This window comes from Salvelinus namaycush, chromosome 26, assembly GCF_016432855.1.
Source record: "Salvelinus namaycush isolate Seneca chromosome 26, SaNama_1.0, whole genome shotgun sequence".
In the NCBI taxonomy this organism is placed as follows: Eukaryota; Metazoa; Chordata; class Actinopteri; order Salmoniformes; family Salmonidae; genus Salvelinus; species Salvelinus namaycush.
Genome location: NC_052332.1, coordinates 30,007,283 through 30,031,429, shown reverse-complemented (window position 1 = coordinate 30,031,429; position 24,147 = coordinate 30,007,283). Strand labels below are relative to the sequence as shown.

Below are 24,147 nucleotides of genomic sequence, written 5' to 3'. Positions count from 1 at the left end.
AGGGAAATATAGGAGCTAGCTCAAAACAACATCCCCATCTTTAACCCGCTTTCCTCCCATTTGCTTAGTGAGGGGGAGAAAAGGAGCAGTTATTTAGCGCTGGCCAGTGGAATGTGAGACTGTGTGACTGCACCCCGCCAAACCTCTAAAGCTGCACAGCCATTAGCCAGGGTAAATACAGAATAACAATGCTGCTGCCAGGCCAGGCCAGGCCAGGCCAGGGGGAGAGGGCCCTAAGACACCCCAGCCACTACAGCTCCCATGCTTTTATAAAATTTCAGCCAGCTGTTTTAAAAGTGATGCTCACGAGCCAAAAGTGGTTCCCGTTTTCTGTGTACTATGTCATCAAATTGTGTACCACGTCATCCATTTCGTATGATATGTTACGTCCTGCGAATATACAATACCAGTCAAAAGTTTGGACACACCTACCCATTCCAGGATTTGTCTTTCTTTTGACTATTTTCTACATTGTAGAATAATAGTGAGACATCAAAACTATGAAGTAACACATATGGAATCATGATGTAACCAAAAAAGTGTTAAACAAATCAAAATATATTTTATATTTGAGATTCTTCAAAGTAACTACCCTTTGCCTTGATGACAGCTTTGCACACTCTTGGCATTCTCTTAACCAGCTTCATGAGGTAGTTACCTGGAATGCATTTCAGTTAACAGGTGTGCCTTGTTAAAAGTTAATTTGTGGAATTTCTTTCCTTCTTAATGCGTTTGAGCCAATCAGTTGTGTTGTGACAAGGTAGGGGTGGTATACAGAAGATAGCCCTATTTGGTAAAAGACCAAGTCCATATTATGTCAAGAACAACTAAAAAATGATAAGAGAAACGACAGTATATCAAGGCACAGCTGTTCATTCTTATTGGTTTCCTTTAGAAAAACCCTGGAATGAGTAAGTGTGTCCAAACTTTTGACTGGTACTGTCACGTTCTGACCTTAGATCCTTTTTTATGTCTTTGTTTTGGTTTGGTCAGGGCGTGAGTTGGGGTGGGCATTCTATGTTGTTTTTCTATGTTTGTATTTCTGTGTTTGGCCTGGTATGGTTCTCAATCAGAGGCAGCTGTCGATCGTTGTCTCTGATTGAGAATCATACTTAGGTAGCCTGTTTTCCCACTATGGGTTGTGGGTAGTTGTTTTCTGTGTCTGTGTTTGTGTTTGTCCATACAGAACTGTTTCAGTCTCGGTCATTCTCTTTTTGTTTTGTCATTCAGTGTTCAGTTGGTTTTCATTAAAATGGACACTTACCACGCTGCACATTGGTCCGATCTTTCATACTCGTCATCAGACGAGGACGAGTACCGTTACAGAACTACCCACCTAAAAAGTACCAAGCAGCGTGGTAACCAGGAGCAGAGGGTTCTGGACTCCTGGACTTGGGAGGAGATACTAGACGGTAAGGAACCCTGGGCACAGGCTGGGGAATATCGCCGCCCCAAGGAAGAACTGGAGGCAGCGAAAGCTTTGCAAACATTTTTAAAAACATGTTTTCACTTTGTCATTATGGGCTACTGTGTGGAGATGGGTGAGAGAAAAAAAGATTTAATACATTTTGAAGTCAATACTTTCTGAAGGCAATGTATGTGTGTTTAGCGTTGAAGCAGGCACTGTTTGGAAAGCTTAGGGCTGCAGCTTTCCTTGCCAAGCAATGTGGGGCAGATGCGCGGGGTTGAGAGGCTGCAGGAGTGCAGTATAGGTAGGCCTATCTAGTTCCCAGTTAGTCAACAGAGTCCCTTACTCCCAGGCAGCCTGCTAGCCGGCAGGAGGAAGTGGAGGAGACTTTCTCAGGCCTGTGTTTTAAAAACCCAGTGATTATGTCATTTACTCTGGGCTATGGGCACAGCTACAGAAGTCCAGAGTCCACTCTGTGTATGTGGTATGTGGTCTCACAGTGTCAGTTTAAAGCAGGCATATTTGGGGATGTGGTTTCTTGCTATTCTACTGACGGTAAAGACAAGAGCGTCATAAGACCTTGTGCCTCCCATTATTGTCATCATGCCCTTTTAATAGTGGTAGTAGTGGTAGTGGTGGAGATCGTTATTGTGGTGTAATGTTGTTTTTGTCGTTGTCCTTTTGATGGTATTTCTGCAGGGGGTGTGAAGAAATTAAAATGGAGTGATTTGACGTGGGTTGTGGAGCTTATTGGCATTATTGAATCATACATTGACTGCTAGTGACCCATAATGTGTCATTCTCTTATTATTATATTATTATATATTATTATTATATTATTATCATGTATTTTGTCTGTTACCACTAGTACAATATGTGTAATGCTGAGTTGTACTAACAATGAGAACTTTCCTGTGGTTACAGATAGAGGGTTTCACTTAATAATAGTATTTTCTGATGGTTTGGCAAATACTCTCTCCTCTTTTAACACCATACTTTTTAAAGGCATATAATCATACTCTCATAATCACTTTAACTCAGGGATTCTTTGATGGGGGTGGGCGCCACAAAAAAAATTGAACTCATCGTGAGGGGCAGCAGTGGCTCGTGGGTCTGCTAACCCACATCCACATCCATACCCACACGTGCAGTCAAAGCCTGCCCTAGCCTAAGTAAAATTTACAAAAAAAATGTTTAGAGTTAATTTCCTGAAATGTACACATTTTGCCATGGGGCATAGATAAAATGTTGCAGTTTGGAATGAAGTTTGCTGCAATGCTACACTTTTTGCCATGGGGCGGAGAAAATATGTTGCAATTGTATGACTAATTTCATGCAATTCTACTCATGTTTTCATGGAACAGACAGAAAAATGTGAGTTTTGCAGGAAATTTCCTGCAATTTTACTCATTTTGCCATGGGGTGCAAGATGTTTGCAGTTTGAATATATCTGAGTGAGAGTGACTAACCATGACTACTACAAGTTTAGATAACTGGCTAGACAAACTTGCCTAACTTAAACATGTTAGCTGACATGGGCTAATTAAGTGACTGTCAGTGAATGACATACTGTAACGAGAAAAAATTAAAATTTGGAAATTGAACCTTGTGTATTCTACTATTCTACCTCTCAACATTAAGTTGAGACCCCGACTGAGTTTAGTTTTTGGAAATTGATCCGCGGGCCTACAAAAGGGGGGCTGCCAGTTGCCCATCCCTGCTTTAAAGGAGGATAAATATTTGTTAAGCCATGAGAAGCTGGCCAGCCTTACTGACCCACTGACATATTTCAGATTGTCTTCTAAGAAACATAAGCATTCAGATGTACACCGGGATTCATTCCTTTTGCAGCTCACTGTACGTAGACTAGCTGTTGAACTGGAGCGTTAAACAATAATTTGTTCATTTTGAGCAGGGAATATTTGAGTTGGGAGAGAGAGGCTGTGGTTAGATGTGAGGCTGAAGTGGGAGGCGGTCACGCTGCTGCGTCATCTCCAGACAGACAGAAGTGCGTGGGTGGGAGGCCACACTCCGAGCAAAACCCCAAACACACAAACAGAGTACAGACAGGCAGGAGATCCCCTCTACTAAAGCTCATGCTGAGGTCTGGGGGAAGTATGAGTTTTTCTGGTTTTACATGCACTGTATGAACTGTGATGCAGTGACGTGAGAGAGCTCTGAGCTTTCATCTCTTCAGCTAGGTTTCATTTGAATAGGGATTTAGTTGAACCTATTGTTGCTCCTGGGGCTATTTTCACTGAAAAGTAAATAGAATGGTCCTTGCTCAATCTGGAGTGTAGAAACGTCCAAGTCTTGAGTTAGTAAAGTAAGACCTATTGTTGAAAAATTTTCCTTGGCTAAAACTCTTCCCCCCTATTTTCCTCAAACCTTGTTGATTGGAATGAAAACCTAGCAACCAGTAATTGGTCTGAAATAACATAATTAAACATTCCAAAATGTGTCAGTATTTCTGTGTATGTACAGTATGGTACATATCGGTCTACGTTAGTGCAACCTGGACTCAGGGGTAGACGTAACATGTGTAAATGTAAATCCAGGACACTCCAATTGGTATATGTTACATTTCGTATGGTATGTATTTGTTACGCTCGTTGTTGGAATGAGACCAAGGTGCAGCGTGGTAGGCGAACATCTTACTTAATTTTTTCAATGAACACCAAAAACCACCAAAATACAAAACAAACGTAAAGTTCTGCAGGCTATACAACAACTAACAAAATCAAGACCCCACAAACTAAGGTGGGAAAAAAGGCTGCCTAAGTATGATCCCCAATCAGAGACAACGATAGACAGCTGCCTCTGATTGGGAACCATACCAGGCCAAACAAAGAAATAGGAAAACTAGATTGCCCACCCAAATCACACCCTGACCTAACCAAATAGAGAAATAAAAAGGCTCTCTGAGGTCAGGGCGTGACAGTATTAATTTGTGGATGACCATCATCCATTTCGTATGAAATGTTATGAATTACAATTTGTATGATATGTTACGAATTGCAATTCATACTATATGTTACGAATTCCAATTTGTTGTGGCTAACGTTAGCTAGGTGTTAGAAGAATTATGTTCTCATGTTCGTTAACCAATTCAATTCAATTACTCAGTCTGCTATATCAGGATTTGTAGGATAGAAATGAAAACAGACAGAGGCCCAGTCTACAATAGTGCACAGTACGAAGACCTTCATTTTATAGGGACACACATACTGTAACGGTCGTCATAGTCGTTCTCCTCCTCAGACGAGGAGGAGCATGGATCGGACCAACACGCAGAGTGGGTAGTGCTCATGATCATTTATTAAAACGAAACTGAACACTAACACGAAACAAAATAACAAAAATGAGTACAACCGACAACAGTCCCGTGTGGCACGAATACAAACACGGAAACAAACACCCACAAAACACACGTGACACCCGGCTGCCTTAGTATGATTCTCAATCAGGGACAACGATTGACAGCTGCCTCTGATTGAGAATCATACCAGGCCGAACACAAAATCCCAACATAGAAAATCACACATAGACAAACCCACCCAACTCACGCCCTGACCAACTAAATAAATACAAGACAAAAGAAAACAGGTCAGGAACGTGACACATACTTCCACACAAAATATTAGGTATCTACAAGGCCGACAGAAATTAGGGAAGTCCGTGAGAATAGCTCCTTCCCGCCCTCCCCCAAGATAGGGAGAGACCTGGGAAGTTCTCAGTGCCCCAGCCAAGGTCGGTACCGAATCTGGCTCAGACAGTCTGTTATCAAGATACTAGACATATTGTCACCAAAACGTTAATTCTGACTAAGAACTACACTCCAGGATATATTATTATTCTACTGACTAAAACCACACACAGCATTAAAATAATCAAATGATTCTAATCACTTTCATACATGCATTAAAATAATCTAATGATTATAATCAATTTCATACAATCATATGATTTCAGATTTATGGTTTCAGAGTGTAATATTCTAATCATTTATTAAAACATAATTAAAACATATCCCCTTATCAATCCACCCTTAATGACTAAATAATACACACTGATACCTAATATACTATATGGAAACATAAATAGTATCCAAGATTAATCCAAAACGATACATGTATGTACATTCGATATTCATCAATGACTGTTATATGCCTATATCCAATTGTAACGCTTCCTGTTTGGATTTTTATTACAATCTTCATAAAAATACAGTCTTAACCCTCAAAAACAGTTTCATCCAACATGGGCTCCTCGTAGTTAAAAGAAACGGAGCCATCTCCTAGGCCTGGAGGCCTGTATTCGTCATCACACAGGCAAGAGCTCGAAATCGGTCCGTACCTCACTATCTGTTGCGTCATTGACCTCTCCAGAGTCCTGATAAGCAAAACTTTCACACAGGGGACCAAACAACATCCAAACAGAACCAAAACACTCATACAGGTGGAGGTTGCCCACAATACAGTGATTATGACATTTTTCCATTTTGCAAACATACTATCAAACCAATTTGTTAGAGCATTATCTACCCCAGAGTTCTCTGCCAATTCGTGAGCTAATGTGGTTAAACCAGCCAGGGCCTTGGTCACTGATCCGTCTGGAGCTGTGTTCTCGGGGATGTAAGTACAGCATTCTGCTCCGAATATGACGCACACCCCACCCTTTTCAGCCAGTAACATATCCAATGCAAACCTATTCTGCCACACCATTAAACTCGTAGCCACGGTTTGTTCTGCTAAACCTTTTATCGCGTCTCTAGTATAGTTGATGAAACGCTGTTGGTTATAGTAGATATAATTAATCCAATCTACATTTTTATTGAGTGTTGACCACCAGAAGATACTTGATTCCAAGCCAGTCCATATCTGATTCCTAGCTTTGAACTCATCAGGCACCCCCCTTGGAACTCCAATGCTATCAATGTAAACTCTATTGTCAAAAAATCCTGACGGAGCACTCCTTCTTACTCTTCTACCTGGCACTAGGTCTTTGTGTCGAATAAGGGTGAAGGGCATGCCTAACTGCACCAGTGTACAAATACCGGTACAATTTGTTTGCAGGTTAGGCCACAGCTTCATCCCTCCACACAACCACCAGACATCTGCTCTGGGCCTTTTTATCTTACTAAAGTCCTCGGAACTCAACCACCCAGTCAGGTCCCTCATTGTCTTGTCAGCTGTAACATTCTCTGTCCTATTGCATGTTCTTACTTCCCCTACGTCCCATCCCATCCGTGTGTGATGTATCGAGCCATACAATAATACTGTCCTCCTGTAACTGTGAAAGGGGGAAGTCTGGATGTAATGGGCACATGGGGATACAGATAATGCAGATCAATGCAACTGTCATTGTCTGGCTTCCCTGCCTTCATGAACAGCTTTACCATACAGGCCATTCTCCTGGGTGTATCAATTCCATCAAATGGAAAGGGAATGGTGGTCAGCTGAGGTTTTGCTGTGGCGCAGGGATAACATTCTTCTTTCGCTACTGATCTGGCTGTATACTGAATCCATTCTAACCATAGGTTAGAATCCCCATAACCAGTTTCCACCTCAATCACTTCCTTCAGATCTTTCGTATGCACTATCCGCACCGGCCCTTGGCTCTGGACTACTCTGCTGTCAGTATCTGTTTTGTCAGGGGCTCTGCTTGTATTCTGGCTGATGATAGAGCTATCACCTGCCCTAACCTCCTCTACCCGGAACAGTACTAGGGTATCAACCGAAACCTGGTCAAATCCAACATACCATAACCCTAGATCCTCTTTCATTACATTTTTAATGGTAATACATACCTTTATGCAATACTTCTCTCGCTCCGGATTGCAGTCAAAACCCTCACCTTCACTATACTCCACCTCCTTCCATACTGGGTATGTGGATTCATATAGCCCTCTCTCTCTGTGTGAGCTATGACCTGTGTCCATGAACTACACGGGGACCTGCACAGATATATTCCATAATGGCTCATAGTCCTAGACTGCCAAGGAGTCAGAGACCCCATTTGGTCTACATAAAACTCCATTGAGACATCCTTCCCAATCTACACTCTAACTTCCTGTTTATCCAGATCAAGTGATCTCTTATGCTTGGTTAATACAAAATCCTCATCGTCTAAACTATGGGTCAAGTTACCACCTTCTGCATTCTCGGATGGGTCATGGTGTATTAGGAATATGGCTCCCACGATAAGACAGCTCAGACCAATCAGCACTCCTGTAAAGCCCCACCCTTTCCCGGAGAACATATCAGCAGCTAGAGGCCAGACCATACTTCCACTTCTATGAACGCACACAGAGAGGACAGGGCGGGGTCAGGGAATCTTCGTTAGAGAGGTCCTAACTCTGTGATTGTTCGACAGTGTCAGTGTGTCTTACCCTCTTACAATGTGTGATATGAACCCAGGTTGCTCTTTCAGCTATTATCACCGTGAAGACTGTCACCAGGAGTACTTGGTATGATCCCTCCCACCGTGGCTGCTTCCAGTCCTTTTTCTTTAGTGATTGGACCCAGACCCAGTCCCCTGGCCCAATCTTGTGGGTAATCTCCTTTTGCAGTTCTCCTGTAGAGCATAAAACCTTTGACATACGGGTTTGGTTAACAAACAGTCTTCTCATATGTTCTGCTAGTATATCTTCAACTTCTATGTCTACTTGTTCTGGTCCTAGTAAACCAACTCTAGGGATAATATCTTGACCTAATATTTCAGTTACTATAATCGTGTCGGCCAAGTAAGTTGGGAACGCTATAAAAATAAAAATAAATGTATTATCCAATAGGCCACAAAGTGTCCTATCCTATCCCCCCTTTGATACATGGCTCCTCCCATGTATCAATATTGCCGCATATCTAAACAATGACTTAGGTAAGATTAGTAAATTATCCTTATGTCTGACATCTGTGCTGCTTTCACAGGCACTAGTCGATGCTACTATTTCGGCCTGTTGTGCCGAATTGTCTCCACTCAGTAACAGCCCCCCCCCCCCCCCCCCCCCCCCTTTCTCCTCTCTGCTCCCAAACCATCAAGGTCTCAGCAGTGCGAGGAGAGCTTCTCCGTCTGCCCTTCCTCCTATCTGTCTGTCGCTCTCTCTCATAACAGTCAGTATCAAATATGGGATGTTTCCAAGTATTTACTAAATGTCTCACTGTCTGAACTCATAGATTTTAGAAAAATTACCTGTCTATGGTGGCCATCTCTAAAGTAATTACATAGGTTGATTAAGGTTATCTCGATGTTCTCAATAATTCTGAATCACCACAGATGTCATATATCCCTGTCCTGTTGGCCTGGATTAGGTTCTAAATACTTAACATAAATCTACCATTAATCCAAGGCTATGCCATTTCTTTCTTCTCATTGGTTCAAATTACGACTATGTCAAAGAACTATAAACTCGTGCATAATTATCAATTACTCAATTTACCTTAAAATCAGTATCACAAATTACCTTAAATTCATTATCCAAATGGCCCTTCCATGAGGCTGATCAGACCACAAAGGAAAAAGCCATGATAGAGGTCAAGAGTCATACCACCCTTTTACAGTCGTGTTACTCAATTTATATTATACAAATTTAAGAAAACCCCTCAAACATTTTCTACATGTTGTATCCCAGATTCCCAGAACATTCCCTTATCAAAAGAATTCACGTGTTTAATTAAAACTCAGAAAATAAAACTTCTAATATTCCACATATGTGTACCCCTTTAAGATATCGTGTGTCTAGGAATATGGAAGTCTCCTCAAACCCAAAGGCTAGAAACAAACAAAACATATCCAGGCCTTTCAATTTTGTTAGAAACATGCCTCTATCTCACTCGCTCCCTTCAAGATAACAGCTCCAGAAAACATTTCCAAAGAAAGACAATGAAGCATTCCTTTTCCCAGAAAAAAACACGTTGTCAGACTACCCCGATTCAGGAACCCAAACGTTGACTCCAAAAAACCTAATAATAATGATAATTCCATTGTACACCCTCCAATCATTAGTTTTAAATTTCCTCAATGGTTCATTATACTTAATTGAACGTGCGCTCCAAGCTTGCTTTGCAAAATAAAATTAACCCAAACTGCAATCCCCTTTACCGACCTAACATGGTTCCACGTAATGGAAACAGATTATAATGTTAGAACACCAGAACTTTCTGTTCCAATTCCCTGGTGTTACCTAAACAAACAATCAAACCAAAAATCAATAACCAGAAACTATCAAAAAACTTTTACGATTCAACTATTCAGACCTGAATCGCTTACAGCCAAATATAGCCCAGTGAGCCACAACCAACCAGTGATGCCCACCTAGCAATTTTGTTGCTAGATTTAGCATCTTTTCAGACTACCCTGACAAATTTAGCTACTTTAAAAAAATGTATTTGGAACTTTTAGCAACTTTTGAAAAGTGACTCAAAGCTATAATGCACGCATTTTCCCTCTAAATTACACAAACAATTTTCTCTGTCCCACCCTCAGTCACAACATCATTGCCTGGCTGCAAAAGTGCATTGTGAGAGACGTCAGCAGCAGGCGCTCAGTCCGTGCCCAGGCAGCAGCAATTTCAGCGAATTGCAAATCATTGTTGGCTGACTGCAGCAGCAGTAGTACGGGTTCGACAAGGCAAACCCGATGAATATAGTTGGTCACGAATGTTTGATCTTGAACAGAACTTACAACATCAATCAACATCTCTCAATCAAAATTGTACTGCCAGAAGTACAGAAAAGAGTGGGAGTCTGTACCCGAACAACTGTCAAATCATTTTGAGTAACGTTATTGTATATCCTACGTAATGACGCAGTTTTAAGTTATCACGCAATGATATCACAATGTCATTTAGCAACAAATCAACCTGGCTCCAGCAACTTACCCTGAAAATTAGTTGGCAACACTGCAACCAACTCTCCTATTCCTGCCTCCAGGCAAAAATATACCCCCTACTCAAACTGAGATCTGCTTTAATTCTATCGTAAGAGTAAAACCAAACTTTCCAACTTTCTCTACTCCAAAATGTAAAAGTACCACGTACTTCGCTATATTTATAACGTATGTCAGTCAATCCATAAGAATAAAAACATTCCGATGGGCACAACTTTATCGTATCTCTCCGTTATTATTTAGAATTCATTAGATTTAGGTAACTGTCTCTTCTATGATTCAGCATTTTAAATACGACTCCATTCTTAATACGTTATTCCAGCGGACCATTTAGGCAAGACAACGTATTCCATCGAAATCGACTCGCTATTGTTTAAAATGAATTAGTCTTTCAATTTAACCTAAACAAGCTATTAAAACGTTCAGTTTATATCCTTAACAAACACTAACAACCGTATCTTTCCAGGCAAAACCTATCAATATTTTAATTACAATCATAATGAATTTTAATCTAGTGGTGCTCAGGCTGAGATACAAACCCGAGTCTCCCGCGTTGTAGGCAGGAGTTTTACCTCAGGACCACCAGCACTATTGAAAAGATGAGACGCGAATGACCCTATTAATATAATTGTCTGTAGTCGTAAACTCTGGCACCGAGACAATTCCCAGAAAATAGCCCTAATCTACAGGTCCAAGCGTTCCCCCAGCGAGGATTCTCATTAATCTCGCTCTCGTTGTCCCTGCCTCTCTCTTTCTCTCCCGATTGTCGCGCCTGACCTTCCCCTGAGTTGAGCATTACACTCCCTGCGAAATGTCCTGTCTCATTGCAATTGAAACATTTTCTATCGTCTGATCCTGTCCATTTTTTCCCCTTCTCTCTTAGGTCCCTTCCCCTTAAGGCCTCCTTTGTGTTTGTTTACAATTACCCCGATAGTTACTGTCAGATGTTTCGACTCCACCTGTTTGCTCTTTTTACAGTCTCGGTGGTTATGGCCTACTTTAGTGCAGTGTTTACACGGGTGCCTCACAATCTCTAGCAAAATGACCCGGTTTGTGACAGTTAAAGCATCTATCTCCCCCTTTCTTCTGACTGTCTCTATCCACTTTTCTTGAATTTCTCCCTTTCTCTACCTCTATCCACTTTCTCAATAAGTTTGCTAAATCCTGTCCTAGTTCGGTTAAATCTTTCCTGACTTTCCCTAGGGCAGCTAGCCCTCTCCTTTCCTCCTCCTGCTCTACCCCTCCCTCGGCTTCCGGAGGTTCCCCATATGGGGGTGGTGGGGGTGTGATGGGAAGCCCTGGCTGCCATCGTCTCACCACCACCGTTTCATCATCGGGATTCTCTCTCCACGCCTGATCTATCAGGGTTGGGTACAATTCAGGCTTATGAGAGACCTCCAGAGGAGCCGTGGGAGTTATTGTTCCTAGTTGCTGGCTACTCTCATCTTCCTTCTTTTTTACTTCCTTTTTCTTTTCTCCCTCTGCTCTCTTCCTCGCCTCGGCTAACCATACCCTCGCTGTGTCTAGCCCCTCTGCCTGCTGTTTATCTGCCTTGTCTCCACATGCCTTACGTATTCGTCGTATCATTAGTTCCAACTTTTCCACGTCCAGACTTCCATCAAATTCATACTTCTTCCTCCACTTTACACAGAAATAGACATTTATTTTATCTTTTAACTGCATATCCCGCTCATCTCCGGTTAATTCCGGAACCTCCATTGAGGATTTACTACTCATGTTTAGTAAAACCTTGTGGTTTCTATACTTATTCTCAAACTCACTCTAGGTGTATCTATTTCTATGGTCTATCTATGTGCTTTTTCATTAGTCCAATTACTATAGCTGTTATCCTGCACAATCTATGTATGTGTCTCTTTTCGTAGAATGGTCAAACCTATTTTGCGCGCCTCCGGTAGTTCTTGCCTCCCTTCCTACTAATATACTTTAGATCAATTACTTCAACCAGTTTTACTTTTAGGTCTTACTGTTAGATAGTTTCCATTGGTAGTGCATGCAGATACCTTCGTGCCATTCCGGAAAATCTATGTGTATGTATTTCTAATTCTGATTAAATTACTCCTATGTGTAGGCTCACAGTTATTATGCTTATTTTGCTATCTCTTAACCTATGTGTTTTTCCTTTCTTGAAACTTTATCTATAGAGGTGTCTTTCGATCGGACACTAGGTCTCACCCGTATACAACTATAATCTATTTTCCAGGGGTCGTAAATCCCTAGTCAGCAGCCTATTTTTCTGTTGTTGCTTGTTCTTTTGACGTTAATATCTCGTATCTCACTCCGCTATATTAGGTTTCCCTTCTTCCTTCTTTAGTTTATATAGGTAGTGGCCACTGATAGTCTTGGTGGTAGCCACTGATACCTCGCGTCATTTACGAACCCTCTACTATATTCTTGATCAAGATATTCTTTAGTTTAGTTTGGTATTGCAGATACCCGGTGTCATCACGGACCCGCTTCTACCGCGGCCTAGGTGGCTCTACACCAAATTCCTATCTTCCATTTGCATAGAATACTTTGTTGCCTTTAAAACTTTTCTCTGCACAAAATTCTAAAGATAGGTCACCAGGTAAGAATGCCCTATGGGAATTTAAAATCAACACCTAAACTACACAAAAACAATAAAATAAATTTCTGAATGTAGCCCAAGCGTCAATTCCCCAAATTCGTGAATAAAGATTTACTGACCTTCTCGTAGACTGGGAAAAGCAATGTAGGTTGGATCTCGTCACCACCTCTGTCGTGTACCAGTTCACCACTGGCCTGAAATAAACCCTCAATTCAGAGGTCAGGTCTTTGTCTTACGGATCCTGGATCCGCCCGTGCATGGTTTTCCGCAGTTCCTTGGGACGACAGAGGCAGGTATTGAGATCCGGCTCGAAAGACCAATTGTTAGGAGAGTTATGTTCTCATGTTCGTTAACCAATTCAATTAAATTACTCAGTCTGCTATATCAGGATTTGTAGGATACTGATAGAAATGAAAACAGACAGAGGCCCAGTCTACAATAGTCAAATGTTTATTCACGGAACGTTCTGGCGTGCACAGTACGAAGATCTTCATTTTATAGCGACACACATACTTCCACACAAAACATTAGGTATCTACCCAGCCGACAGAGATTAGGGGAGTCCGTGAGAATAGCTTCTTCCTGCCCTCCCCCAAGATAGGGAGAGACCTGGGAAGTTCTCAGTGCCCCAGCCAAGGTCGGCATCGAATCTGGCTCAGACAGTCTGTTATCAAGATACTAGACATATTGTCACCAAAACGTTAATTCTGACTAAGAACTACACTCCAGGATATATTATTATTCTACTGACTAAAACCACACACAGCAATAAAATAATCTAATGATTCTATTCACTTTCATACATGCATTAAAATAATCTAATGATTCTAATCAATTTCATACAATCATATTGTTTCAGAGTTATGGTTTCAGAGTGTAATATTCTAATAATTTATTAAAACATAATTAAAACATATCCCCTTATCACTAGGTGACTAGGTGGCGGGTTAAGGATAAGATTTAAGGTTAGGTTTAACGTTAAGAGTTAGGATAAAGGGTTAAGGTTAGGTTTAACGTTAAGAGTTAGGATAAAGGGTTAAGGTTAGGAGAAGGGTTAGCTAGCATGCTAAGTAGTTGCAAAGTAGCTAGTAAGTACACTGAACAAAAATATAAACGCACTTGCAACAATTTAAAAGATTTTACTAAGTTACAGTTCAAAGAAGTAAATCAGCCTCCCAAGTGGCACAGCAGTCTAAGGCACTGCATCGCAGTGCTTGAGGTGTCACTACAGACCCATGTTCGATCCCAGGCTGTGTCACAACTGGCTGTGACCAGGAGTCCCATATGGCGGCGCACAATTGGCCCAGCTTCATCCGGGTTAGGGGAGTGTTTGGCCGGGGATGGCTTTACTTGGCTCATCACTCTCTAGCAACTCCTTGTGGCAGGCCAAGCGCCTGCAGGCTGACTTCGGTTGTCAGTTTAACGGTGTTTCCTCCGGCACATTGGTGAATCTGGGTTAAGCGAGCATGTGTTAAGAAGTGCGGTTAGGTGGGTAATTTTTGGAGGACAGGTGACTCGACCTTCGCCTCTCCCGAGCCCGTTGGGGAGTTGCAGCGATGAGACAAGATCGTAATTGGATCGCAATTGGATATCACGAAATTTGGGAGATATCAATAAATTGGCCCTAATCTATGGATTTCACATCTGGGAAAACAGAAATACATATTTTGGTCACAGATACCCTAAAAAAAGGTAGGGGCGTGGATCAGAAAGCCAGTCAGTATGTGGTGTGACCACAATTTGCCCCATGCAGCGCGACACATCTCCTTCGCATATTGTTGATCAGGCTGTTGATTGTGGCCTGTGGAATGTTGTCCCACTCTTCTTCAATGGCTGTGCGAAGTTGCTGGATATTGGCGGGAACTGGAACACGCTGCCGTACACGTCGATCCAGAGCATCCCAGAAAGCTCAGTGGGTGACATGTCCGATGTATGCAGGCCATGGAAGAACTGGAACATTTTCAGTTTACAGGAACTGTGTACAGATCCTTGTGACATGGGGCCGTGCATCATCATGCTGAAACGGTGATGGCGGCATATGAATGGCACGACAATGGGCCTCAGGATCTCATCACGTTATCTCTGTGCATTCAAATTGCTATCGATAAAATGCAATTGTGTTCGTTGTCCGTAGCTTATGCCTGCCCATACCATAACCCCACCGCCACCATGAGGCACTCTGTTCACAACGTTGGCATCAGCAAACCACTCGCCCACACGACGCCATACAAGCTCTCTGTCATCTGCCCGGTACAGTTGAAACTGGGATTCATCCGTGAAAAGCACATTTCTCCAGCGTGCCAGTGGCCATCCAAGGTGAGCATTTGGCCACTGAAGTCGGTTATGACGCCAAACTGCAGTCAGGTCAAGACCCTGGTGAGGATGATAAGCACGGAGATGAGCTTCCCTGAGAAGCTTTCTGACAGTTTGTGCAGAAATGTTTCGGTTGTGTAAACCCACAGTTATATCAGCTGTCTGGGTGGCTCGTCTCAGACCATCCTGCAGGTAAAGAAGCCGGATGTGGAGGTCCTGGGCTGGCATGGTTACACATGGTCTGTGGTTGTGGAAAATTTTTGGGATCTTTTATTTCAGCTCATGAAACATGGGACCAAGACTTGACATGTTGCATTTATATTTTTGTTCAGTATAGTTGCAAAGTTGCTAAAATAATAAGGTTATCCGTGATGACATTCAAACACCAACCTTTGGATTGCTAGACGTTTCGTTTTATTTCCCACCCATCCACTCCGACCAACCACTGTACTTTAGTTTTTGCCTTAAGTAACCTTCTGTCTTATGTAACCATACCAAACGTAACATATCATACTAATTTGAGTGTCCCGGATTTACGTTTACCATGTTACGTCTAGTATATGAAACCAGGCTGGTTAGTGTGCCAAATCTGTGGTAATGCATCAGTGGACACACTTTGTGTATGTGTGTGTGTGTGTGTGTGTGTGTGTGTGTGTGTGTGTGTGTGTGTGTGTGTGTGTGTGTGTGTGTGTGTGTGTGTGTGTGTGTGTGTGTGTGTGTGTGTGTACATTCGTATCTATGTGTGTATCGTTGTCTCAGCTTGCTCACACTACAGTTTAAGAATGACAGGTATGTATTTATGAAAAAGTCTCTCTGCATCTGGAGAAGCGATAACAGCAGATTAATTTGGATCCCTCTGATGGTTCTTTCATTGCACTTTTTCTATTTTACTTCTCTTTCTTTCTCTTTTTCTCTCTTTTTTCTCTCTTTCTCACACACTCTCCCCCCTTCTTCCCCTCTCTCCACAGTACTGTGCGCCTCCCATAGTTTCTCTCTCTCTCTCTCGCTCTCTCTCTCTCTCTCTCTTTCTCTTCCTATCCCTCTTTCTTTCTCTCCCTCTATTTCCTGCAGTTTCCTGCAGTTCCTCCCCTACACACTGTCTGTCTCAGTCTAAATCATGGCATTATGAGAAAGGAGCTCTCACTCCTCTGTCACATAAAACACTATGTTGAGAAGAGCTTTGAAACACAAAAAAAAGTCAGTTCTCCTTCCTCCTCTCCCCCGTCTTTTCTCTCTTTCGCTTCCAGCACATGCTGGATAGGAAAAAGATTTTCCCTTTATATGCGGTTTGGAACATACCTGTGAGCCAATTTTGAGTATGAAATCTATTTCCAAAGACATGGCATTAAAATTGTATAATGTGAAAGTGACATGTGAGGATAATTTAAAACACATCCCCTGAGGATTTGGGCCTCGTTATTAATGGTGGGGGCCGAGAATTGATATCCATATTGGGATCATGGGTTTCATAGAAGTGCTTTATAATATATAGTGCTGTATAATATAGCCTAGATAGCACCACCCACTGGGCACAGACGTGAGTTCAACATATAGTTTTGTATTACATTTGGTTGAGTTGTAAACTAACGTGAATTCAATGTGAAATCAACAACAAATGTCACCATGTCATTGGATTTATGTTCGTTTTTTTATTTTTATTCCCTTACGTTGACGACTTTTTGCAAGTACAATCAGTTTTCCGTGGAGATTCAGCGTCATCGAATAGACATTTTGTGTTAAAATGATGTGGAAACAACTTTGATTCCACCAGTCTTTGCCCATTTGTTGGCATGGTAATAGAGCTTAAAGCTGGGTGGCTCTAGTGTTTCAGATGATCTACGCTAGGTCATTCTGACACTGTCTGCTACCCACTAAACAGAGTGGGACATTTTCACCTCTGCAGACATTCTGTGCCCAGTTGGGTTTCATAATTCAGGGATGCAGTGGAACACATGTTATCATGACTGGATCATAACAGTGTCACGACTTCCGCCGAAGTCGGTCCCTCTCCTTGTTCGGGCGGCGTTCGGCGGTCGACGTCACCGGCCTTCTAACCATCGCCGATCCACTTTTCATTTTCCATTTGTTTTGTCTTTGTTTTACACACCTGGTTTCAATTCCTCAATTACATGTTCATTATTTAACGCTCTGTTTTCTCCATGGTTTTTGTGCGTGATTGTTTTATGTATGTTCGGTCCGTTATTGTGGGCTCGGTATTACGACATGTTATTGGAATATTTGAGGAAAGTTACTTGTGTTAGTCATCTCTGCTGTTCTGCGCCTGACTCCTCTGCACCAGCTACACTCAGACCATTACAAACAGTCCCACATCGTCTCACTCACCCAGACAGTCTGCAGAAAGCATTAGTCCATGTGTATTATGCCCATGTTTCTCAAACTGCCCTGGGTTGGTTTAGATAGACGAAGCAGATGTGGGGGAGAGTCTAGTTTAAACCCCTCCTGTACACTGTAAGAGGACCAGTTTGAGTCCTGGTCTCCTGATCCAGTCAGTGTGGTGTAGACTGATTAGTGGACTTGAAGGTCCACCCTCTCTACCTGATTAGTTACTGTATGTGGTGAGTCAACAGTCCTCCATCCAACTACTGTAGCTAATCTGTGGGAAAGGGAATACCATTCTAAATACAAGCACACATCAAGAGATGTGCTTGAAATGGCAGACAGCCCTGTGCTACAGTGTCTGTTACTTCTAAACATCAAAACGAATGACTCATTCACCTGATTTGTTTTAACCACCGTGAAGTACAGTCTGCTTCATGGCATGTGCACAACATTTTCTTGGAGACAGAAATATAATTTGAAGTACCGTTACCTAAGGGCTGTGTTATTTTTTTCAAAGGAGCCCTTCCTGTTGTTTGTCATGGAGGGGACCTAAGTATAGCTTGAGTGTGTGTGTGTGTGTGTGTGTGTGTGTGTGTGTGTGTGTGTGTGTGTGTGTGTGTGTGTGTGTGTGTGTGTGTGTGTGTGTGTGTCAGAGGGTCTACTCTGTTCTCTCTGAGAGACCGGCCCTGTCCCCAAGCCTTACCAGACTTTTCCTATGTTGTCTCTCCAGTCTCTGTGGGTTTTAGTTATATAGTCGGGTTTGGATGGAAGTTACACTCCTGTCTTTCTTTCTCTTTCTCTTTCTCTGTCTTCCCAATTGTATTTTGTATTTGTATTTATTATTTATTATGGATCATTAGCTCTTCCTGGGGTCCAGCAAAATGAAGGCAGTTATACATTTTAAAAACATTACAATACATTCATAACAGATTTCACAACATATAAAGTGTGTGCCCTCAGGCCTCTATTCTACTACCACATATCTATAACACAAAATCCATGTGTACATGTGTGTATAGTGCGTATGTTATTGTGTGTTGGTATGCATGTGTCTATGTTTGTGTTGCCTTACAGGTCCCGCTGTTCCATAACGTGTATTTTTATCTGTTTTTTTTAATCTAATTTTACTGCTTTGATGAGTTACTTGATATGGAATAGAGTACCATGTAGTCAAGGCTCTATGTAGTACTGTGCACCTCCCATAGTCTCTCTCTCTCTCTCTCTCTCTCTCTCTCTCTCGCTCTCTCTCTCTCTCTCTCTCTCTCTCTCTCTACTGAGACGAAAAGTCAGCCAGACACACAATAGATGTCTGGAGAGCTCTGCTCTCCACTCTCCCTTTTAGGGAAGTCCTTCTCCAGCTGGATTACTCTCCATGTTTTCCCCTGCTATCTGTGAGCCTCCCCAGTAACCTACTGCTGCATGTAGCTGCCTGCTCTGGGTTAAAGACCACTGTCACGGGTAATTATGGTGCAGGCTGCGTCAGAACAGCCCAGCCCACCCCGCTGCACATTTAAACATTAGAGGGATTTCTCCAGTTGCTATTTTCCTTGACTTTCATTGGTTTAAAAATTTCCCTGTTGTGTTTGAGGGCATCCAGTCCCGTTATTACACAGCAGCCTAGACTCTGAGGCAGTCCAGGGCTAATTGCTCCAGTGTGTGGAGCTTTGCTCTGCCGGGCGGGTAACACGAACAGGCCTCCTCTCAACCACTGGGTGGGTCTCCGTCAGACATGATGAGCCGTATCTCTCTCTCTGCCTGCCTGCCCAGGGACTCACGCTGCCTGCATCCCTGTGATTCTGTTATGTTAGACTGCAGGGCAAGACATCCAAACAACTGAGCTTCCGCTTCTGACTTCTTTCATGAACACAATATGGGACATAGAGAGACTACTGTAACGATTGTTCTCCTCCTTGTCTGAGGAGGAGCATGGATCGGACCAAAACGCAGCTTGTGGAGAATACATGTTTGATTTATTTTTAAAGAAGACGAAACGAAGAACACTGAAAAACGATATAAAACAACAAACGACGTCAACAGACCTGAACATGTGAACTTACATATAACGAAGAACGCACGAACAGGATCAGACTAAACAAACGAAACAGTCCCGTGTGGTACAAACACTGACACGGAAAACAAACACCCACAAAACACACGTGAAACCCCGGCTGCCTAAGTATGATTCTCAATCAGGGACAACGATTGACAGCTGCCTCTGATTGAGAATCATACCAGGCCGAACACACAAAATCCCAACATAAAAATCACACATCGACAACCCACCCAACTCACGCCCTGACCAACTAAATAAATACAAAAACAAGGGAAAACAGGTCAGGAACGTGACAACTACAACATTTTGGGAATGATAAATTGTAAAAATGTCCATTTGTGTAACGACAGTCTAGTTCTTCCTCCTCCTCGGACGAGGAGAGGAGAGAAGGATCGGAGGACCAAAATGCAGCGTTGTGATACGACATGAATATTTATTAAACAAGACGAAACTAAACACACTTGAGAATTTACAAAATAATAAACGAAGTCAAACAGACCCGAACAAACGAACTTACATATACACGAAGAACGCATGAACTGGTACAGACGACACAAACGAACGAACAAACGAAACAGTCCCGTGTGGTGCACAGACACAGACACGGAAGACAATCACCCACAAACAAACAGTGTGAACAGCCAACCTTTATATGGTTCTCAATCAGAGGAAACGTCAAACACCTGTCCCTGATTGAGAACCATATAAGGCTAATTACAAGTGACCTAAACATAGAAACACAAAACATAGAATGCCCACCCCAACTCACGCCCTGACCAACTAAACACATACAAAAATAACAGAAAACAGGTCAGGAACGTGACAATTTGTTACTGTTTATATTATTTAGTGCAATTTGTGGTATGTCTATTCTAATATGTGCGTTATTAATGCACCAGTCTTCCTGGGTATTATTTCTGCTGATGGTCTCAGTCTGGTGTGTACTCTGCCCCCACTGTTTCATCTGATTGTCCTTTAGGGAGAAAAGCAGCTCCTAGAAAAGTAAACACAAAGGGAAACCTACGGAGCAGTATATATGGCATAGCAGAGCTCCTGTGGTTTCAAGTCTCTGCTCTGCTCTGGTCTGCCCTAACCTAGCGTAGCAGGCGTATAAGATACGCCTGAAACTACATCCCCTAAGTCAGGGTCATTCAACTCTTACCCTACGAGGTCCGGAGACTGCTGGTTTTCTGTTCTTCCTGATAATAAATTGCACACACCTGGTGTTCCAGGTCTAATTCAGACCCTGATTAGAGGGGAACAATGAAAAAATACAGTGGAACTGGCTTCGAGGTCCAGAGTTGAGTTTCAAGGCCCTACATACTGGGCTTGATGAGGAGAAGAAAAAAACATGTTGGGGGAGGTGGTCTTCTGTACTTTTCAACCAATCTAGTAAATGTGGAGGAGGAGTTAAGATGGATTGTCGCCTTGTTAACGGCTTAGTGGAACTTAGTGGAACTTAGTGGAAAACCGGAACATCTAGCTCTCAACTTCTGCTCCCTGCTGCTGATTGGCTGAGGCAGTTTATTTGCACATGGAACTGATGTGATTTGACCGTGGCATTTAGTCCCGAAATCCAAAGTGACTCATACTGGAAGCTGCGGACATCAGGGTTTTGTTTTGGATCTATGTTCCTGCTATTGTAGAAGTCCCAACTGTTCCCTGCTATTGTAGAAGTCCCAACTGTTCCCTGTTTAAAAGAATGCTCTAAATGAAAAAGGGCTGACATTACATGATGTTGATGGATGATGTTTGACATGTGCTCTGTTTCTCCTTTCCTATACTACTCATGGCTTGGTGATGTGTTTTAGTTTGTATTCAATAACAACACCTTTTTCTCTCTCCCTGTCTTTCTAGTTGTGTGTCCACTGACCTGTATGAATGGAGGGGTGTGCAGCTCGCGGACTCACTGCCTGTGCCCGCCAGGTTTCACTGGTCGGCTGTGCCAGTTCCCGCTACGGCAGATGCCCGAGGCCCAGGCGGCGCGGGGCAACAAGCAGCCCGTATACACCCTGTCGGTGCTGCCAGACGGCCAGAGCCAGGGAGAGCAGGCGGCCATGGGGCGACCACAGCTGACACAGACCCACTCTGTGTTCACCCTGCCCCTGGCACAAGGGGCAGGTCACCACTCATCAGAAGGTACCCATCATGTCAAGCTGTTGTCACTGAAACCACAGCCACATTTCTGTATATTTTAATACCTGTGCCCATATACAGTGGCAAGAAAAATAATGTGAACCCTTTGGAATTACCTGGACTTCAAATAAATTGGTCATAAAATTTGATCTGATCTTCATCTAAGTCACAACAATAGACAAGCACAGTCTGCTTACACTAATAGCACACAAACAATTATACGTTTTCATGTCTTTTTTGAACACACCGTGTAAACATTCACAGTGCAGGGTGGAAAAAGTATGTGAACCCTTGGTTTTAATAACAGAAATAACCTCAACCAAACATTTTCTGTAGTTGCAGATCAGAACGGCACAACGGTCAGGAGGAATTTTGGACTATTCCTCTTTTCAAAACTGTTTCAGTTCAGCAATATTATTGAGATGTCTGGTGTGAACTGCTAACTTGAGGTCATGCCACAGCATCTCAATAGGGTTGAGGTCAGGACTCTGACTGGGCCACTCCAGAAAGCGTATTTTCTTCTGTTGAAGCCATTCTGTTGTTTATTTACTTCTGTGTTTTGGGTCGCTGTCCTGTTGCATCCCCCAACTTCTGTTGAGCTTCAATTGGCAGACAGATAGCCTTACATTCTCCTGCAAAATGCCTTGATAAACTTGGGAATTCATTTTTCCGTCGATGATAGCAAGTTGTCCAGGCCCTGATGCAGCAAAGCAGCTCCAAACCATGATGCTCCCGCCACCATAGTTTACAGTTGGGATGAGGTTTTGATGTTGGTGTGCTGTGCCTTTTTTTCTCCACACATAGTGTTGTGTGTTCTTTCCAAACAACTCAGCTGTAGTTTCATCTGTCCACAGAATATTTTGCCAGCGAATCCAGATGCTCATTTGCGAACTTCAGACGTGCAGCAATGTTTATTTTGGACAGCAATGGCTTCTTCCGTGGTGTCCTCCCATGAACACCATTCTTGTTTAGTGTTTGACGTATCATACACTCATCAACAGAGATGTAAGCATGTTCCAGAGATTTCTGTAAGTCTTTAGCTGACACTCTAGGATTCTTCTTAACCTCATTGAGCATTCTGCGCTGTGCTCTTGCAGTCATCTTTGCAGGACGGCCACTCCTAGGGAGAGTAGCAACAGTGCTTAACTTTCTCCATTTATAGACAATGTGTCTTACCGTGGACACCATGTGCTTCAGTTTAGCAGTACACCTCTCCCTTAGATACTTTTTGAACCCTTTCCAGCTTTATGCAAGTCATCAGTTCTTCATCTTGGGTCTTCTGAGATCTATTTTGTTCGAGACATCAGGCAATGCTTCTTGTGAAAAGCAAACTCAAATTTTGTGAGTGTTTTTTATAGGGCAGGGCAGCTCTAACCAACATCTCCAACCTCATCTCAATGATTGTACTCCAGGTAAGCTGACTCCTGACTGCAATGACTTTTGGAGAAGTCATTAGCCTAGGTATTCACATACTTTTTCCAATGTACACTGTGAATGTTGAAATTATGTATTCAATATAGACAAGAAGAATACAAGAACTTGTGTGTTATAAGTTTAAGCAGACTGTGCTTGTCTGTTGTTGTGACTTAGATGAAGATCAGATAACATTTTATGATCGATTTATGAAGAAGTCCAGATAATTCCAAAGGGTTCACATACTTTTTCTTGCCACTGTAGAAGTTTATTTTGGCTGACATTATACAGAACTGTAGTCATATTCATGTTATCTCCCATGTGTTTCTCCCCCCCCCCCCCCCCCCCCCTTCACTATCGCTCTCTCTTTTCAGTGCAGTTTAATGTGCGTGTCCACCATACACACGACACATCCGTTGTCATCCGTCCTCTCGACCAATCTAATTCCAAACCCCCTCATAAAACTGTGACACGCTTGACCCCTCAGACGCACAAACCCAGGGGGCGGTGCTTCCAGGAGACCACACCCAAACAAGCTGTGAGTTACACCGCCCATCAACACAGTGATTAACACTTTACATTCAATAAATGTATTGTGTTTTTTTCAAATGCTATTTTGTGCATTTCCCTCTTTCACACCATGTGCTTCAGTGTAGCAGTACCCCTCTCCCTGTACTGACCAATCAGGAGGACTGCTGTGGAAGTGTGGGGAACTCCTGGGGACAAAACAAATGTTATAAATGTCCCAAGCTACCATGTGAGTACCAATTGCCTCAGTGTGTGTGTGTGTGTGTGTGTGTGTGTGTGTGTGTGTGTGTGTGTGTGTGTGTGTGTGTGTGTGTGTGTGTGTGTGTGTGTGTGTGTGTGTGTGTGTGTGTGTGTGTGTGTGTGTGTGTGTGTGTGTGTGCGTCCTTTCTGAAATACTGGTGATCTGCCATTCTTTCATTTGCGATCTTCTGTCCTCCATCTCTAACTGTATATCTGTCATGTATCTTGATTATTATCTGTCAA

At 42.6% G+C, this 24,147-nt stretch overlaps 1 protein-coding gene across 1 annotated transcript in view; it reads left to right on the top strand.

The window, feature by feature from the left end:
• LOC120021381 (latent-transforming growth factor beta-binding protein 3-like) overlaps positions 1–24,147 on the top strand; it is a 51,320-nt gene that overhangs the window by 8,673 nt on the left and 18,500 nt on the right. Inside the window, exons 2-4 of the mRNA XM_038965128.1 lie at positions 21,445–21,726; positions 23,511–23,674; positions 23,788–23,893. Of these exons, the coding sequence (XP_038821056.1) occupies positions 21,445–21,726; positions 23,511–23,674; positions 23,788–23,893 (552 nt within the window). The remainder of the gene's footprint in view (positions 1–21,444; positions 21,727–23,510; positions 23,675–23,787; positions 23,894–24,147) is intronic.